We start from the raw sequence: 18,771 nt of genomic DNA, 5'->3' as shown, positions 1-18,771 counted from the left end.
GTGTCATACTGGTGCTCATTTCTTCCTACAGGCGTCTGTTCTTATAAAGACAAGCACTACAAAGCAGGAGAGTCTTTCCGGAGAGGCTGTGATAAGTGCTTCTGTCATGACTTTGGGTCCTACTGCCTCACGTGAGTAGATCACTCACTTCAGTTCATAATAATGGATTTAAATTCAACAAAAGTCTTGCTCATGGGAGTTCTGTCATGGTGAATAGTTGACACGGTCTCTTCTCTGTCCCTCCAGGCCAATGAAGCCCACCTCCTGGCCCAGGAAGTGTCGTCGGATCAGGACAGAGTGCGGTTACACTGTGGTGTATAAAGAGGACCCACTGGCTGAGTGCCGAGCCTACAGCTGGATACGTTGACATGCAGGACTTTATGATGAAACTGTAGACAATGCATGTTCTACAAAGTACTTATTGTGTATTGGTGTATATAGTGTTGGTTCTGGACAGCATTACCATGATGATATTTTTGTTTTTTATTGAGGACAAGTCAAATCGTACTTTGATGCTTAGGGTCCTACTGGAACCAAAGAGAATGAAAGAGGGGGTCTCATCCCCAACTAAAGGTCAGGTCACCAATGTTTGACTTCAATCTCGTTTGTTGCGTTTAACAATGTTAAATGCAGTTATGTCTTCACAATGGTGTCTTTGGGAGTAATTGACATTGGTTAGTACAGCATAGCATAACAAACCATGTGGTCACAGTTTATACATATCAAGTTAACCATGACTAGTCAGATGATGATTCATTTCATCTTTATCTGTTTTTTTTTATCTTTATCAAACAAACACAGGAATTTCACCGCTGTTCGTGTACCGCGTGAAACCAAAAGTAAATGTTTACGTTACGTTACGTTGTTACGCTACGTTGTTACGCTACGTTGTTACGCTACGTTGTTACGCTACGTTGTTGCGCTACGTTGTTACACTACGTTGTTACGTTATCATTTTAACACAAACCATGATGTTTTTTCTAACCCTAGCTTCAATACGTTAACCATGTGGTATTGTGCTTTCCTACAACCGTGATACGGGGCTGATATGAAACTTGTTTTGTTGTTCAGAAATGACATTCAACATGTCCCGCGGCATCCCAACATTTTTCTGGCAACTAGGTTGTGCATGAAAGTGGAATGAGAAGAACTGTTATAGTATTAAAGGAGCTAATCACATCATAGTGCATAGTCAGCACTATGATGTATGAATACCTGTTATAATAGGACAGCATAACGTTACTAAGAAAGCTACTGAATAGGCAAATCTTCTTTAAAAACATTTTTTTATTCGTTGACATTCCCTTGACACCCCGACAGCCATCAATAAATCAAATACTAATGAAAATAAATCTGGTTTCTGTGTCTATCGCATATTGGATGGGCTACCTGCCTGTCCATCCATGCTAGTTTGACAGCTGTGAGTACTAACAATAACCATGTTCGTTCCTTTCATTTTTGGTGGAAGTGGCTTTTGAGGCATGCCTGAAGGGATGGGTTGCCGACTTGGCGACTTTCCTTGGAAAAGAGTTGGCAACACTGGGCAGGGTTTTTCGGTTAGATTCTTTTTCTTTTTTTATCTAGTGTACTCTTACTAGTTTCTTAAGATTACCAACCCTAGTTCTAAAGTACATACAATATGAATGATCATGAAATGTATACTTTAAAAGATAATAATTGTAATCACTCACAATTAAATCGCACTGAATAATAGCTTCACTCATAGTTTGTATCAAATAGACAACCTCTCACTGGCTAGTCGTGTCAGGCCTGTCAGATTAGCAAGAGACAATGGAGAATCACTCTCTGGAGCTACTTGTATGACTCAAAAGTCTGGTAGTCAGACTTATAGTAGCTACTAGAGGAAATCGATGTAAAACAACAAATAAAAAAGCAGCATAAAGTCCATACTGGGGCTCCAATGGGGAAGAGTATCCTACTCTTTATCTGGTGCTGAATCTGGAAAACACCACATTCTACAGGAATTCACAAATTAAAGTGAGTAAGTCTTTGGATTCTTATAGTAGGCCAATAAAAACCTCAAATATGCCCTGTGCATTTTTTAACGTCTCACAGATTGAGTTTGTGGCTGGTATATGTTCACAAGTCAGCCAGGCCAAGCTCCTGACAACGTCTGGCCTGCAAGGACGGCAGATGGGAGATGACGCCTGTGGTGTCCGTTGGGAGGCTATCAGGAGGTCAGCCAAGGGTGGCGGAGGCACTGTGCAGCGGTAGCCCTCCTTTCCGGATAGTAGTCCAACATGCGAAGAACGAAGTCTGAGAATCCAGTGGCCTCTTCCAACAGGAAGTGGTATTTCTCCACCAGAACGTCAAAGAGGCTCCAGAGCCTCAGTGGGCCGAATTTATGCAGGTCACCTGGGTGACACGCAACCAGTATTACAGGAGGATGCTCACCAGTAACAATTTTGAAATGATTTACTGGAATGATATCAATTAAAAGTATAATTACAATACGACAAGACGTACATCAAAAATAAGTTGTGGACTTACCTCTGCGGTTGAAGTACTCTGCAGAGTATTTACCCGGCAAGGCAACAGCTGGTGGGATTTTACCAAGCAGCTTCATGATCTGGGCTATATGGTCTGAGGTGGAACGGACAAACAAGTCAGTATGCACTGCATCAATATTTACCAAGTAGCCACGGTGTAATCTTATTTATTCCTGTGTCAGTGTTTGTCACGAGTATGTCAGCGTCAGCACACTGAACTAAACCTACCTTCCTCCCGGGAAATGGACTCGCTGGCTTTGGGTTCAAATAGGGAGTCTCCAGTAACCAACTCGAAGGCCTGAGAGAATGCAAGAGACAATTAAAAGGGTGAGATGTGTGGCCAAGTTAGCATCTCAATGTTAACAACACTGATTGGCAAACTGCCCATTGTTACCCTGAACCCTGATAGTCCACAAAATGTCACATTGACCGTAAGCCCATTTGTCTGACAGCCCATTATCCTGAAAAAAGGACCATTATCCCACAGGCCAATTGCTCCCAAAATACACACTCTCCCTGCAACAAATAGAAGCACATGGCTAATTATTCTGCAGAATTACTTTATTGGAACTTCCCGATTTGTTTTCTCCCGGCGAAGGCATTACCCACTACTCTTGGTAATCGTTGCCTTCGTTAGTTGGGTTGGTTAGGTTTAGGCATGAGGAGTGAGATTAATTAGGTTTAGGATTAACAATACCAGGGTAAACCAATCAGAGAAAGAATAGGGTGGATCATGACTGCCATGAGTGTGTATTTCCGGAGCAATGGTCTTTCAGAATAATGAAAGTTAGATGTCGGGATAATTGGCTGGGCTTTCAGTCCAAAGGGTCCTTTTTCAGGACTATTGGTGTTTTTGTTGGAATAATGGCATGGCTACCATGACCGAAATATCTCAACAACAGTTGGATGGATTGCCATGAAATTTGATTATCCACTTACTCAACATGTGCACCCACTAGCACAGGGGTGGGCAATTAATTTTTACCGGGGGCCGCATGAGCAACCCGAGCACTGCTGGAGGGCCACATCGACAATATTTCAATTAAATTTTGCTCAATATTATTTTTGATATACCGTAAGATAAATAATAATAATTTCATTTAACCTAACTTGACTTTATACAAAAGCAGATTGCTTTTGATGGTTTTATTTAAACTCTTAATCCTTAAATATTTATATTAGGCTATGTGAAATTGAAATAAGAAAACAAAAACAATCATTGAATCACTGCAATTTATTTTTATTTTTTTATTAATTTATTAATATTAATATTAATTTATTTTTAATATTATTTTATCTCTGGGGGTGTGAAGTTTGGTAAAAAGTCCTTGTTGGGTTTGCAGTTTTACCATCAACGCATCAGCCTCCCTTGCGTGCTCTTCATCAGACAGATTCCGGTATTTATCCTCGTGCTTCGTCGTGTAGTGGCGATTCAAATTATAATCTTTAAACACAGCAACCTGTGTACCACAAATTAAGCACACAGCTTTACCTTTAATTTCTGTAAAGAAATACTTGGCAGTCCATGTCTTGTTGAAAACACGGCATTCGTCATCAACTTTTCTTTTTTTAGCGTGAGCGGACATCTCGGGGGTAACCGGGCATCACTTGTCGCTGTGCACCTTCACTCAGAGGTTACATACGTCCATAAATAACACTTTTCAAAATAAAAGCAGCACAGTTGTATTGCACGCACGACATAGATGTTTTTTAAAATGTATTTTGTAATTTGTGATTGCCGCTGTTCACCTTCACTCACAATCACGCACGCGCATACGTCCACACGGAAGTAATACAAATAACGCTTTTCAAAATAAAAGCAGCACCGTTGTATTGCACACTCGACATAGATATTTTTTTAATTTATTTTGTAATTTATGATTGGCCTCACGCGGGCCGGACAGGGACGCACAAAGGGCCGGATGTGGCCCGCGGGCCGTAAGATGCCCAGGTCTGCACTAGCAGGTCAAAGTTGGGAAACATCTCTGCACCCACAAGATGGATTGGCACATACCTTGGTACAGACCTTTATGATTCCCAAAGGATGAATCTGAATGCACATTATACATCTTGTATGGCTCAATAAATGCAGAATCTGTTTATAGATTACCACCCCAGTGACCTACTGGTGGGTCAGTCATATAAGCTATTGCTATGCAGACAAACTTTGTTGAAACTTGTAGAACTTTATGCAAAAATCTAGTGGAAATCCCAAAGGTTGGGTCAAATTTTTTGAAAAATGTGTGCGAAATTCCCCACAAAACTAATATTGTGGGTTTGAATGTTTCACACAGTGAAACCTTAATATCATATGTTTTTTCCCTCACCATGCAGGCGACGCTCCAGATGTCAGCAGGAGGGCCATACTGAGATCCCAGTAAAACCTCCAGGGAGCGATACTGACGGGTCTGAATCTCCTCACAGAAATGTTTGTACTGGTCCAAGAAAGAGAGACAGACATAGCAGACAGTAAAGTTTAAAGTGTCTTTTTCCACAAGGTGTTATGTTTTTGACTGTTAAACTTGCAATAACATTTGTTTTTGGCCACTTGGGGTCAGCGGAAGCAAGTTGTGAACACAACACTAACATATTATTACCTTTTAAGTATATGGCAAACTTGTTAGCAAACACTTGCTTCTTTACACAACCAAGCAGTTAAGGAGCAAACATTAGCATTCCAACATGATCTCCCTTGTCGTCAGAATTTGCCGCTTGGGCAGAAGCTGTAGTGTCTTGACGCAGAAAGTTAGCTTTGTAACACGTTGCTCGTAGCTTTAGGCAACAAAAATACTTGGTTAAAAAAGATCATGGTTTGGGTTAAAATAAGTATGTCTGTTACGTAACTTAATACAGGTGTAATGTCATGTGACTCAGTGACATGGCGTCACGTGGCATAACATCGTCATATTTGGTTTCACATGTTTCACATGTGTGTGACACAAATGACGGCTGAAGTAAAAGTCCTGTATTTGTTTGAGCCCTTCACCCCCTTCCCGCCCTTAAAAGGACTTTCTCGCCCTTTACAGTATGTAATTCGCTCTGAGTGTTTAATAAGATAAGTTATATATATATATATTCTTTCCACAAAAAAGTAGTATTTCTCTGGTTCTCTCTTTTAGCTCTGTTTTTGGTCTCCACCAACTCCTAAGAGAGATGTCGGGCTCCTTAACTTCTAAATACCCAACAATGTTCACAAGCTAATCTCTTACTTTTTTTGTCAGCTGTGGAGCAGAGTGGTGGGTTTTTGAGTTTTTAGCTTAAAAGCTCTGCCTGTTGCGGCTTGAGACGATGATAGTGATCAAAATAATAATGACATATAAATAATTAATTGTGTGTTCAACACTATGAGCGACCCCTTTCCCTTTCCCATTACAATTTTTTTTTACATTGCCATTAGGAAAAAAAAGACTAATTTTGTTTCTGAACTACATACTTTGTACTTTTATGAGGTCAAATGTTTTGTACAGATGGACCCTTCTTGTAGGTCTAGAAATTGAAAACAAATTCAGCACTTGGCTAATGTATTACGTCAAACTGTATAATGACTGTGTGTGAAAGAGCAACTACTGACCACCCAGCAGGAGCTGCCCAGGTCAGCAATCTTCACTCTAATTTCCTTTAAACTGTACGGCTTCACCTGCTCCTTCTCTGGAAGAAACAACAATAAATCATGTTTTTAAAATCTGATTCTTTCCAAGATGATATTTTGGATTGGATATATCAATGCATTTTTTTGTTATTTCTTAGTTTAGATATCAGTACAACTTGTTTGTTAACCCCTAACATTTACAAAATGTGTCTACAGAGCAGAGACTATACATTCAAAGCATGTCATTGGCACACAAGTTTGCCTCCTCGCCGCTCAGACGAAGCCTTGAGACTTCACTCTTAAACAATCTTCAACAACTGTTTTCATATATTAAAAAACAAAAATGTGCCTGTGGACTTGGCCTCTTTCCCAGTCAGTACATAGGAGGAGCTGCTGTCCCCTGCTGGTACTTTGTGGGACTGCTCCTCCAGACACAGCAGGATGTTCTCGGGCTTGACATCCGTGTGGATGATTTTACACCAAGTGTGGAGGTAGTCCAGGCCTTGAAGAACCTAGACACAACCCAAACATGATGTTCCCCTTACATACAACCAGTACTGAACTTTCTTTCTGATCTTTGACTCAATCAGGGTGAACTGGTGGTTTAAAGAGATGAGGATTACCTGAGTGAGTATTTGTTTAACTGAAGGCCGCATCAGTCCAGGAGCCCCAAAACACAGCTGCCAGCTTCTCAGGTCGGACCCCAGCAGCTCCATCACCAGACACATGTCTGACCAGCAGGCATTTGAGAACGTTTACATGTAAGCTATTGGCTAGCAGCAACTCTGGTTGCAAAAAGAAGTCCAATTATATAGAAGTCTATGAGAAAATGACTCTATTTCTCTATCAGAGCAGTATTCAGCATCACTACTTCACTCCTCCGCATTTAATTTCTGTTTATCGGTTGCATAAAACAACAACATGGAGATGGCCGTAGTCCAAGATGGCGACGGCGAAATCGTCAAAATCAAGGCTTTCAAAATGGCAGTCTAGTCATGTCCACTTCTTATATACAGTGTATGGATGCCATGCAAGACTGTTTTCAGTGAAGCGACATAATGCCATCTGTTGTTTACATCTCTGAAAGATACAATCTGTTTGAGTTTGCAGAAATAAATCAAATTCATGTTATTGTATAGTTGATATTAACACTCCAACCATTTGACAGAGGCTTTTTAGTGGCTCTTTTAGAGACAAAAGCTCTTCAACCCTCAGTGTCGGGTTGAGAGTGGACGCCCAAGAAATGGTTGTCTGTAAAAAGGATACGAACCCCGTTGACCCCGGCCAGCTTGAACTCATCCAGCAGCTGAACAATCCTTCGACTGGAAGGATGCCTGCTCGTAGGACCACTAGCCTGATTAAACGGAGAGGAGGAGGGGGAGCGGTGAGAGGAAGAAGTGGGGATGAAAGCAAACAATAAAGAGGACAGGGACGAATAGAGAAGGATAGCATTATTGTGAATAAGTGTTGAGATGAAAGTGGAAAAGGGAGATGTCTGACAAGGGAAGAGAATTATAAACCCTCATGCAAAAAAATCAAAAATCAAGAGAAATAGCATTTCACAGAAATATCAGGACATGTTAGAGAGGCAAAAACCACAAAGAACATGTCACTAACGCATCTTAGGAGAGCGAGTTCGTCCTGTCCTGCCTGGGTGAAGCCAGCTCCGCTCTTCAGCACCTTCACAGCAACGCGCCAACCGAGCCTGCTGACACAGACGGTGGATCAGATCTGTTTTTCGGATACAGGACAGAATCCTGCTCTCTGCTGAATCCATGAAAGCTGCGCTTTAGTGTCATACAAACATGTATTTTGTTATCTTACTTATGTATGATAATCAGATAAAAAAAAGAGAAGTTCAACTTTTCAAATTGCGTTAAAAAAAAGAAAAAAATCTTCGTAAGGGGCTGTACACAAATTATTAGAAGGGGCGGGAAGGTTGAAATAGGGGTGTGGTTATGTATATTTATACCAATATGATATCAAGACAGAAGTTGTTTGAATATTGCCATTTACAAAGGGTGTCAATTCAATATTTCTTCATCCAAAACAGAGTCAAAGCTGATTTGACTCATTTGGTCACACTATTACACACAGTCAAGTTGTTGTCTGACATGGGCTTGTTGTGTGTCAAGGTTATTGGTCCGAATTGTATTATCAATTAATGTTACATATTACGCAGTTGGGTGAAAAGTTGTATCTCAATTTATGTTTATGAATCAGTTGGCAAACCCACAAAGAGCAATTTTTCTAACATAGAAAGATCTAGCTAACGTATCGCTGCAGCACACAGTAAGCTACCTGAGCTAATTTATAAGCTAGTTAACTTTGTAGCTAACGTCCGATATATGCAGTGGACGCGGTGGTGTCAGGTGTCAACCTCTTCAATGTTGACATTAGTTCCCAGGTTTGAGAAATATACAGTACGCTGTGTGGCGTCCACACGACAAAGCAACCCCGGAGACAATCTTTCAAAGGGAACACCTCTTATCTTGGAGTTTGAGGTGATACTCTGTCACTGAAAATAGCAATAAAATGTCAAGAATTGTCTTTATTCTTGTTCTATAATTTCATAAATACAACAAACTATAGTCTTTGTATATATAATATAACTATATCTAAAACTTTATAAGCTGTGATATCAAATTGCTTTTACGGCTCCAAACACATTTTATTTGGTGGGAAATAGGGCAAAATGGCTCTTTGGTATAGTCCTTAACTAAACCTACCTGAGGTCCAGACACAGCCACACAGTGGAGTAATAGCCCCAGCCCAGCTTGGAAAGCACCTGGTATCGTCTGTTGAAGGTGTCGCCTATCTGGACAGGGTGGTACCCACCTGAGATAAAAACAAGAGACACCTTAAAAGATCTGTTCGCATCTATTATCTTTTTGTATTATTCCATGATTGAAATGTGAAACCTTTTTATCACACAGTATACAGTTTTCATCTGTCATTTAGAAAGCTTAGAGAGCGAGGACTAAACTGTGGCACTTCAGCTATTTCTGGGATTACCACTCCCTCTAAACTATACCATGTCTGCAGTGAGTATTTTTATACAGTGAGCACAGTCAAATCTCCCAGCGAGACACTGAAACATTAGGATGCATAAGTTTGTATCAGTTTTCTTTCAGCCGGCATGACACAACAGTCTTGGACATCGTCAAGAACTCTTGAAATTAAATCTATTTCTATTCAGAGTGACATATATATGGTGGTGTATGATTTGTTACTGTGTCAGGAATGTGTGGTATCACACTCAACAGTTTATCTGCTTTTAAGAGGAACAGGCAGAGGCCTGCACAGCTGGCAAGAGGTCAAAATGGCAGGTTCAAAAGGATGCGGCAGGTTCTAGTGATATATGATAGTATAGTGTGTTCACGCTGTGAAATGTCCAACTCAATACATCTTGGTCGCAATTCTATAATCACCAATGGTAAAAACAGCCCAGTCGCCAGGAAAACATTTTGGCTCCTATGTTTCTGCAAATTACGGACACGTTGAATGTAGACGTCTTTGCATTCAGTCAGAGTAAGTGATGAAGTACTGTATATTGAGCGGACGTTGTTGAGATTAACTTGGCATAATAACGAGTATAAGAATCGAGACAGTCCACAAAGGGCAGGTCGGCGAGTGGGTTTGGTTTTAAACACAGGACTTTCACTAAGGTAACCGCTGTTTGTGTCCCATGTGAAACTATGATTTTACATTATTTTACATATTGTCGTTTAATGTAGCGGTTGTTGTTTATTTATGGTCATTACGTTACGTTATCGTTTCAACACAAACCATGATGTTATGTCCAACCGCAAGTAGTTTTGTTGCCTAACCCTAACCATTTGTTTCACAACTTTAATCATTTGGCATTGTGGCATTGAGTAAAAAATAACAGCCCATACACTGCTATGGGATTTTTCAGCCACGCGAGCGCCACGGCTCTAAGGAGTCAGTGCACCACTGGTGCAGACTGAAATAGCTCATCAAATTTTCAATGAAATGAAAGCCAATCAGAATAAAAATGGATTTATTTTACATATATTGCTTTAAATAAGATAAGCCGATGTCATTTGAAGCAATATATTGTATAAAAATGTGGGCTGCTCTGATGGGATGGAGGGGCTTAGGATAAAAGTGTGGTGACATTGGCAGCGGTGAATGGGTACATCGGCAGATGATGGAGTGAGTTAAGAGGCTCTGATGTACCATAGCAGTATTCTCCTGGGTCCTCAGAGTCTCGACTGTCCTTTGGATCCAGCTGCTCATGACGTCCTAGGGCCTCAAAGTTATTCGACGACCTACAAAACAAACACACCGACGTCACATGAAAACTTGATTCCATAGTCTCATTACTGCCTGTGCGTCCTCTGCTTACAGTGTGTGTGTGTGGGTGTGTGTGTGTGTGTCAGTGTCGAGTTGCTAGGGGCAGCCGGGAGAGTTGAACTACTTTTAGAGTTTCCACATGGACTCGTCTTGTCATGGAAACTTGGCTCACTCTGCATCGGAAGTTGCACTATTTCTGACTCAACTGTAAATCATTTTGCAAACTGACAACTCTCCCTCCCAGCTGCTTTGGGTATCAACTGTATCTACTTCACTGGGGTCATGTCATGGCTGAGAATACTGAACACAGATCAGGTTTCTGTCTGGCTGGAGGGACATGTAGTGGAGGTTGGTGTGCGGTATGGTACCCTTGTTTTTAAGTTTAGCGCACAAAGTGGAATTTTGCTCACTTCAACAATTGATGGCTTTCTTTTGACTGTTGACACTTTGATATCCTGTCTGAAACTCTAAACTAACATTCAAAGCTACAGTAGATAACTTCAATAAAATTACCTTTCGTCATAAATAGAGCTGGGCAGTATGATCAAAATCCTCCTTTCACATAGGTCATTGAATATCTCTAACTATTTATATCACAATATAACATGTTTTCTGGTAACTCAATACATTTATAGTCTATAGGAAATAACAACATGGTAAAGCCTATTTGTATTTACTCCTGTGCAGACTATTTTCTTAATTAATTCAGAACGTTTGTGCAAAATTAACTTAACTGATTGTAACTTGCATTTCAATGAGTGGTAATGTAAAGTGTGATGAAAAAACAAAACCACAATCTTCTAATAATGCTTTCACATCAGATTTTCTGAGAAATTTAAATTGGTATATGTTATGAATTTAAAGAATGTGTGTATCACGATATCTTGATGTAGGAATCAATCACGACAAATGATAAATTATCGTATTGAATTAACGCCCGGTCAAACTGTCACTAAATCCTGACACTAGCACATGAACACCAAGTTCCTCTGCCTCTTTTAGTGCTCCTTTTTAGTGCATTTGCTAAATTCCACCGTACCTGGAGAAAAACAACCAATCAGAACAGAGGAGCTTGATTCTATTCACAGATTTTCTGTCTGATGTATTACTGTCAGGATATAGTGACAGTCTGTACAAACAGGACAAAAAACGTCATTTTCATCAAAGTTAGCAACTGCACCTTTAAGTCCCCTCTGTGATGTCTAAAATAATGTCGGCATGCTTTATTTGTGCGTTGCTAAATTTAACTGCTCCACTGCATTGCTATTGCCATGGAAAAAAATAAGTTCACCAGCCAAGTTGCATTTTGTCGAGTTGTGTGTTTCAGGTTTAAAACACACGCTGTCCACAGTTAAACTATCCAGTTGCTTCCAGCGTTTCAAGTACAATCAGAAAATGTTTTCTACAGTATCCCATTTTTTTTTGTTAAAAGTCCCATACTTACGCGTGAGTCTGCTGAGCAGTGTTGTACGTGGAGTGGGGACTCCTCTGCATGGTGCGGTCCAGCAGATGCAGCGTGTGGAGTGATTCAAAGAGCTGGTACCTTGAATTAAGAAAGTGGTGGATGAAATCTTGTAAGTGAAACTGCAGCACCTTCAGTGTTGCACCCCTTGAAAATAGTTGAGCAGCTGAGAGGTGTGTGTGTGTGGGGGGGGGGGGGGGGGGGGGGGCGGGCGCTGGGAATGCCAGTGAGCAAGGTCTAAACATGGCCGCCCCTAATGCAGACTCCTAATCCAACTGCCTGCTAGGCTTTTACCTGCATTGTTGTCCTCCAGTCACTCCTGGTCTAGTTTGTCTCTCTCTCTGTATCGCTAAGCCTCCAGTTCTCTCTGTCTGCTACTGTGGGAAAGCCACAACAAAGATCCGAGGGGCTAAATGATGAGGAGTGTGGCATGAGGCCACACCGACGGAGGATAGGGAGTGACAGCTGCTGAGTCCACCCGTCCCTGTCTCAAGGGGAGTTTGACCTTTTGGGCCACGGGGATCACACATTGCTAAACCCCAGGCTTGAGAATGGGATCCCCCGTCCTCTAACAAGATATCAAGTATCACAATAAAGTCATTAGAACGAAGGTCAGCTGAGGAGCTTTTTAAAAAAAATTGTGCGTCCATCTTTTTCTTCTCTGTGACGTTACGCATTAGACATTGGCACTCGAAGGGGTCGATCCCATGTGTTAATCTGTGTGTTGACGTCTTCTACTCCACCCCTCTTTATCAGGGACGCATTGTTGACTTCTTTTAGTGCCCTGGACAACGGCTGAGTCTTTCAGAGTCCAGGAATGAACCGCGGGAGCTGGCGGACCCGTCACAGTGCGACACCCAGCCACCGTCGGACCACAAGAGCCACGAGTCTGAAATCCAACAAGTAGATTGACCAGAGTCCTGATCCACCTACAGGATCTACCTGGACTCCGTGGCTCGTGGCCACAGTGTGTTTTTGCTGCAATAATTAAGAAGCTGATTAAGAATCTAATTAATCTGTTAGGAGCAGGATGTCAAAGTACACAACCTATAACTTCCTGTTGCCACTAGGGGCAACTGTTTCTATGTTGTTTTTTTTCACTTTTCACAGGGAAGACCAATGACAGTTTGTCCAATTGTGAGCGACTAGTGTCGGAGCAGGAAGGGTCCCTGTCCATGTCTCAGTTAAGGAGAGACGTGTCAATCATTCAGCCGACTAGCTCCCTGCAAAATGCGGACATTGCGGACATTTTTTATTAAAACATTTTGGCAGTTTTGCTGTTGATGTTGTCAGGGTCATTTTTCAAGTTTTTTTTCCATCTGTGAAACAGGTGAGCCAAAAAAGGTTTTGGCAGGGGACTTCTTATTTTTTTTGCAGGACTGGAACCCAAAACACTTTCAGAAAGGTCAAACTTGAGGATATTTGTTCTTTGACTTGTACTTTTATTTGTATCTATGTAGAAAGATAGAACATGTTGCTGCTAAATGCTGGTGGTGTTAATTATTCCTCTTAGTTTGTGTAATAATAGTCAAAAATGTTTATCTTCCTAATGGCATCTATGAGTCATCAATAGCCACATTTGAATTTACAGTGTGACTGATACTATAGACACTTTTTGGGGCCAGGGACCACTAACAGGGAAGAAAACTTTGCAAGGGCCCCCTCATAATCGTAACATTGATTAAGTACATACTTCATATCTTTGTACTCTTAGATGCCATTTGAACTATTTGTTTTCTAAAACTAAAAAACATGAACAGAAACACATATCAATTTGAATCATATTATAACCACTTTGTTTTGCGTCTCTACCACAGCTTCATTCCCCCTCAGTCCAAATATGGTCACCTCCGTTCATTGCTTGCAAAAAATCAAGCTGGCGACAGCCAAAATCCAATCTGGCAATGGCAAAAATGCCGTACTCGAGGCTTCAAAACCGCAGTCCGCAAACCAATAGGTGACATCACGACGACTACATCCATTTCTTATATACGGTCTATGGCTGGCACATGAGGACACATGACACCTTGTAGGCTCCCTGCTCTGTTCTCGAAATGTTGTCATATTTTCTCAGTTTAGCGAGTTTGGGCTTAGCGTCACTTGACTATGTGGACTGACTCAACTATTTCTCCATGCTCGCCGGCTAGCTAGATGGCTAATCAGCAAAGCTAAGTGGCAACAGGAGGTGGTTCGCCCTGAGTGAAGTGACTGATTCACGACAGTGTCACAATCCTATCAGTTTCTATTGGTCCAAAGATAACGTGGTGCGCCTGAGTGAAGTGACTGATTCACGACAGTGTCACAATCCTATCAGTTTCTATTAGTCCAAAGATAACGTGGGTGGGAACAATGGACACAATATTCTCGTTTTATTTGCGCAAATGGTCCCCATCTGTAGATATTCACTTTTTAACCCCGAGCGTGCCCAAAAGCTCTCCATTCGGTTCCGAGGCTCGGTTCCGAATGTCGCAGAATGGACTTTTCATAAAGAAATAAATAAAAGAAATAATAACTTTTTTGAAAAGTCTCCTTAATTTAATCATGTTAACCATTTTACACACTGCAAACACCATTATAAACTATTCTACTAACTAACTAAGAAGATCCGCTACAATATCATGTATTTGACGCCACAGCCGGCGAGCCTCAGAGAATGCTTCCAAAACCGGGGCCATTGCTTCACCCTTAGCATATCACACAGCTAACAACATTAGCACTTCACACAGAGTTCAACGGTAGCGTCCAAATTACTCTCCGTCAAAGCGTTCAGGAGTTACAGCCAACAAGCCACAGAAAGCACAACTCCCACACTGTCAAATATTAGAACTGTATCATATCGTGAGTCGGTTTTCAGGGCGAAAACGGTGAAATCCCAAATTATTCCGTATGAGTAATGTGTTCGTCTGCTAACTGACTACATCTGGAACTTAAAATGGCGATTCTCCGTCCATCTGAGCCAAAATGGTGGTCAGAATGCCGGCGGCGAATCATACAGGGGGATTGGGGCTTGGGGGCTGACTGCGGCACGGTTTTGGAGTTTTATTGGCTGAAAATTCTGTCAATCACTTCATGGAACACATGGGTGTGTTCCAAATAAGCATCCGGTTCTAACGAGATGTCACATAACAAGATCCGCCCGGCAGAGCCTGAGCAAGGGCTCCAGACAAACAGACAGAGACGAGGAAAATGCATGGAGGAGAGATATTAGAGGTCAAAATGGGTCAAAATGATGCCAAACAGCTCTGTTAAGATAGATTGTACAATATGAGTGATAAACAAAGTGAAATATAGTGAAATATATAGTTATATAGTATATAAAAGTACAATGGAACAGCTGCAAATTCTGGTTAGAAAATGAGAATTTGGCATGTTTTTTTTTAAGATAAACGCCTATAACTGGGGTTTGCTTCACTTTATTTACACCAAATCTTTTTGAGGCACCTGCAGCCTTTGTGCTATGAATTGGGAATGTTTTTAGGCTAGCCAGGGCCTCATTTAATAAATTACAGTGCTTTTTCTTCAGACGAACCTGGGAATTTCCCCTGTTTGCTGTGTTCAGTCTTCAGCTACTATTAACCAGTAACATATGCACATTATTTACTCATCTCATCAAATCTCACAATCCCTAGTGTTATTCAAGCATCAACATTTTTAAAATAGACCTTGTAGTTACAGAATTGTAGTCTCTTTTGTATGGGTTACAATTTTCGAGAAGAGGCCTAAAAAAAGGCTTAGGGTTCAATTAATGAGACAGCACCATTTTTTTTAGCACAACGATAACCTCGTGTTTGATGCGACTGTGGCGCTAAGGGGTCTGACAAGGCGTCCGTATGTGACAAGCTGGAGTAAGAACGTGTTGCCCTGCCGGATAAACGGAGGTGGCGCATCAGAGCGGAACCACTGATCAGTCTGATGACACTTGGTGAAAATGTTACGAAAGCTAACCTGATCACGAACATAGGAGAGGTGAAGAATACAGGGGAACTCCCAACAACACGGGACAGAAAACTATTTGAACTTCTGCACCAGTCGCAGCAGAGAAAAGAGAAGGAGGTGGGAGGGCAACAGGAAGTGTAGAATCTCGCTCGTTAAAGGTAAATATCAATCTCCACATCCATCGAACACTCATCCTGCATCATCTTCCTCAGATAGAAAACAGTTACTAAATGATAGTTTCCTTTGCTGGTATGAAAGAAGAGACAAAGAAATACAGTATACTTATTTTATACAGTTACATTTATATATGCAAACAGCAGTGGCGGGCCATCAGGGCCAGCAAGGCCTTCTCTGCTTGAGTCTTGCTGATCCGACGTTAACCCGCAGTGAAAAAGCATAGAGGGGAGGCAAACAGTACATCTGCCTCAAAGAAGGGGGTGGGCGAGAGCCCACGGGTCGGGTCTATGCTTGTTCTGCCATTGCTCTTCTTCTACACTTTTCTTCTTCTTTTTATATTTTGCTTTGACTGCAAAAATGGAAGATTCTATATCTAAGCTTAAGAATTTCTCAAAAGGGAAATATGACCAAATCAACAGCAATTCAACGTCGGACAGGTAAAGTAACCTTTTATGTGTTTGTTGTTCTCTTTATACATCTGTGGTTGTTACACAGATTATCGCGGGAACTCGTGATTTTCGCGGGTGGTGCCCGCCCGCGAGCACTCCACTTCTGAAACGCTCGTGGAGAAGACGCTCCCGGTGGAATCAAATATGTACCTTACCTATGTGTGTGTAAAGAATGCTGAGATGAAATATGAAAAAAAACAGTAGTTAATGTTCAAGCTGCCAATTGAATGGTTGAAGTGATTTAAGCTACTCTATTGGGTTCATATATTTGTAAATCTGAGTCAGTGCCTCACCAGCCACGAACCTCACTGCACGTCACTGGTCCAGTCTTAAGGTACTGGTACTGTTTGCCATTATTAGAGAGCTTTAATAAGACACTTCCCAAAGGAGCAGGAAGCGCGTGTGTGTGGGTGTGTGTGTGTGTGTGTGTGTGTGTGTGTGTGTGTGTGTGTGTGTGTACGCTGAGAGACATCCAAACAGCACCTGCATGGATCTAGATCACTGGGTTAGTAGGGGATAAATATCAGGTGATAAGAGAGGTTTGCCTCACAACATGTTTTTGTTCCAGTTTTGCTCTGAAACGTCACACTAAATTCATATTGTGTTATATAATCAGACATTTATCATAAAACACTGGAAAGGAAATAAAAGCGTGAGGGCAGCTGGTTGATCATCTTCTTGTTTCTTTATCATAAGATATATAGCGTGTACACATATCCATGGACCATACATGGTTACACACACACACACACAAATCATTTGAAAGAAAAAAAAACACACAGGTCATCGCCACTCACACGATCGACGGCAGATGGGTGTTTAGTAGGAGTGTGTAATTTTCACTGTAAGACGTTTCACTATGTATCTCTATGGGGCTACCTAGGAATTACACTCGTCTTTTATTCTTCACAGTTCATTTTATTTGTACGCCATCTGGTGTTTCAGAGAATAACAGCGCATAGAGCAGGGGTATTCAATTCAAATTCAACGAGGTCCAGTTAGAGAGAATCTCCTGATACATGGTCCGGAACATCTCAATAATGTCTAACGTACACGATGAGTTAGTCCCATATATCTTGAAGTAGCCTAGCAGTTGTATCAACGTTTGTACGTCAACAACTAATTATCAAATCAAATAAAGAAAGTTCGATTGAATAATATCTCAACAATATTCATCGTCAGTTTTTAAATTGAACTGGAGGAATTATTAATAATACATGAATCAATGTTCTTCTCATTTCAAATGCCTCCCTCGTTTTGAGTTTGATTTCCATCCAGTGCGATAATCAAGCTGTTGTCATTATCATCAACAGAGGGTGCTCCTCTTACAAGGACATCATGCACGTTTTCTGCAATGCTCAGCATAGTCAGGGTATTCTTTCAGAATAGGGGCTGCTACCTTGGCTGCAAACCAAGGCATCTCATCTGCATCCCTGCATCAAATGGGAAGTTGGTCTGCCTTCACCTCCTACATCTACCCCGACCTCAACGCAATGCTCGTAAATCAAGCTCAATACAGCCATAAAAATGTCATGCATATAACTGGTGATGGTGTCATTTCACATTGTTTCTTGCATTATTGGCATGTCATTTCATTTGTCTCATAGCATTAGGATAGCATTATCTCATTCATGCAAAATGTTCATTATCTTATCTCTAAAGCTACTTCTCGCATTCTATTTTTCAACAGGATCTTCTCTCATCACGGTATAATATCATTGCACTCCAGTCTGTTCATTTGACTCAAACTATTCTCTGGTCTAACGTGACCATGTACTCCATTTGCTGGTCTAATGGACCATTTCTCAATCTCCCGGTCAAACTTGACCGTTTTCTCATTTCCTGGTCTAAAATGACCCTTTTATCATTTACTGGTCTAACGTGACCGTTTTCCATTTCCAAGAAGGTCCGAATTGCCCAGTTTCTAGTTCCCGGTCTGAGTTGAGCCGTCAAGATTGACACAATTTCACATTTCCCGGTCTAGACACCCGTATCCTGGTCTGCAGTCCATCGAGACTCTATGCTTTGCTTTGGTTAACTTGAACCCTCTTAACTCTGGTTTAACGTCAACTCATGCAAGCTCATCCAAACAAGTTCTACCCTTAAACTTTTTCTTATAACTGATATTCTATTTTGCTTACGAATTCTCTGTGGCAGTAAAAAAAATCTCTTTTGGGGGGATTCTGCCTTATCTGACCTCAGCATCACTACCCCTCGGTTATCCTACTTCAGGATGGAGTCCAATCAGCAAAGACTTTGCACTATTTAAATTGTATGCATGTATAATAAATCATTGTTAAATTCTAATGAAGTCTCTCCTTATTGAAC

General features: G+C 41.2%; 1 protein-coding gene across 1 annotated transcript; it reads right to left on the bottom strand.

Moving 5' to 3' along the window:
* Positions 1-1,317: 1,317 nt before the first annotated feature.
* LOC306705851 (SRSF protein kinase 3) lies at positions 1,318-12,012 on the bottom strand. Its single transcript, XM_079172714.1, has 12 exons — positions 11,864-12,012; positions 10,303-10,394; positions 8,829-8,937; positions 7,717-7,804; positions 7,366-7,453; positions 6,723-6,829; positions 6,449-6,611; positions 6,082-6,158; positions 4,838-4,945; positions 2,739-2,808; positions 2,512-2,604; positions 1,318-2,376 (listed from the first exon to the last, which is right to left on the bottom strand). Exons 1-12 carry the CDS (start codon positions 11,911-11,913, stop codon positions 2,192-2,194), a joined length of 1,230 nt encoding a protein of 409 aa, XP_079028840.1. The 5' UTR covers positions 11,914-12,012; the 3' UTR covers positions 1,318-2,191.
* Positions 12,013-18,771: the final 6,759 nt, after the last annotated feature.

Source organism: Pholis gunnellus (assembly GCF_910591455.1).
Source record: "Pholis gunnellus genome assembly, chromosome: 2".
Lineage (NCBI taxonomy): Eukaryota > Metazoa > Chordata > Actinopteri > Perciformes > Pholidae > Pholis > Pholis gunnellus.
This window is presented reverse-complemented; position numbering and strand designations above follow the sequence as displayed.

What these genes read in the sequence shown, in the direction of transcription:
- LOC306705851 (XM_079172714.1), bottom strand. Translation starts at nt 11,913, where the DNA reads ATGCAGAGGAGTCCCCACTCCACGTACAACACTGCTCAGCAGACTCAC. An exon ending in GAAAGAGGCCAAGTCCACAG is followed by an intron (nt 6,159 to 6,448) that starts GCACATTTTTGT and finishes TGTTTCTTCCAG; the next exon opens with AGAAGGAGCAGGTGAAGCCG. An exon ending in GTCCATTTCCCGGGAGGAAG is followed by an intron (nt 2,605 to 2,738) that starts GTAGGTTTAGTT and finishes GTTCCACCTCAG; the next exon opens with ACCATATAGCCCAGATCATG.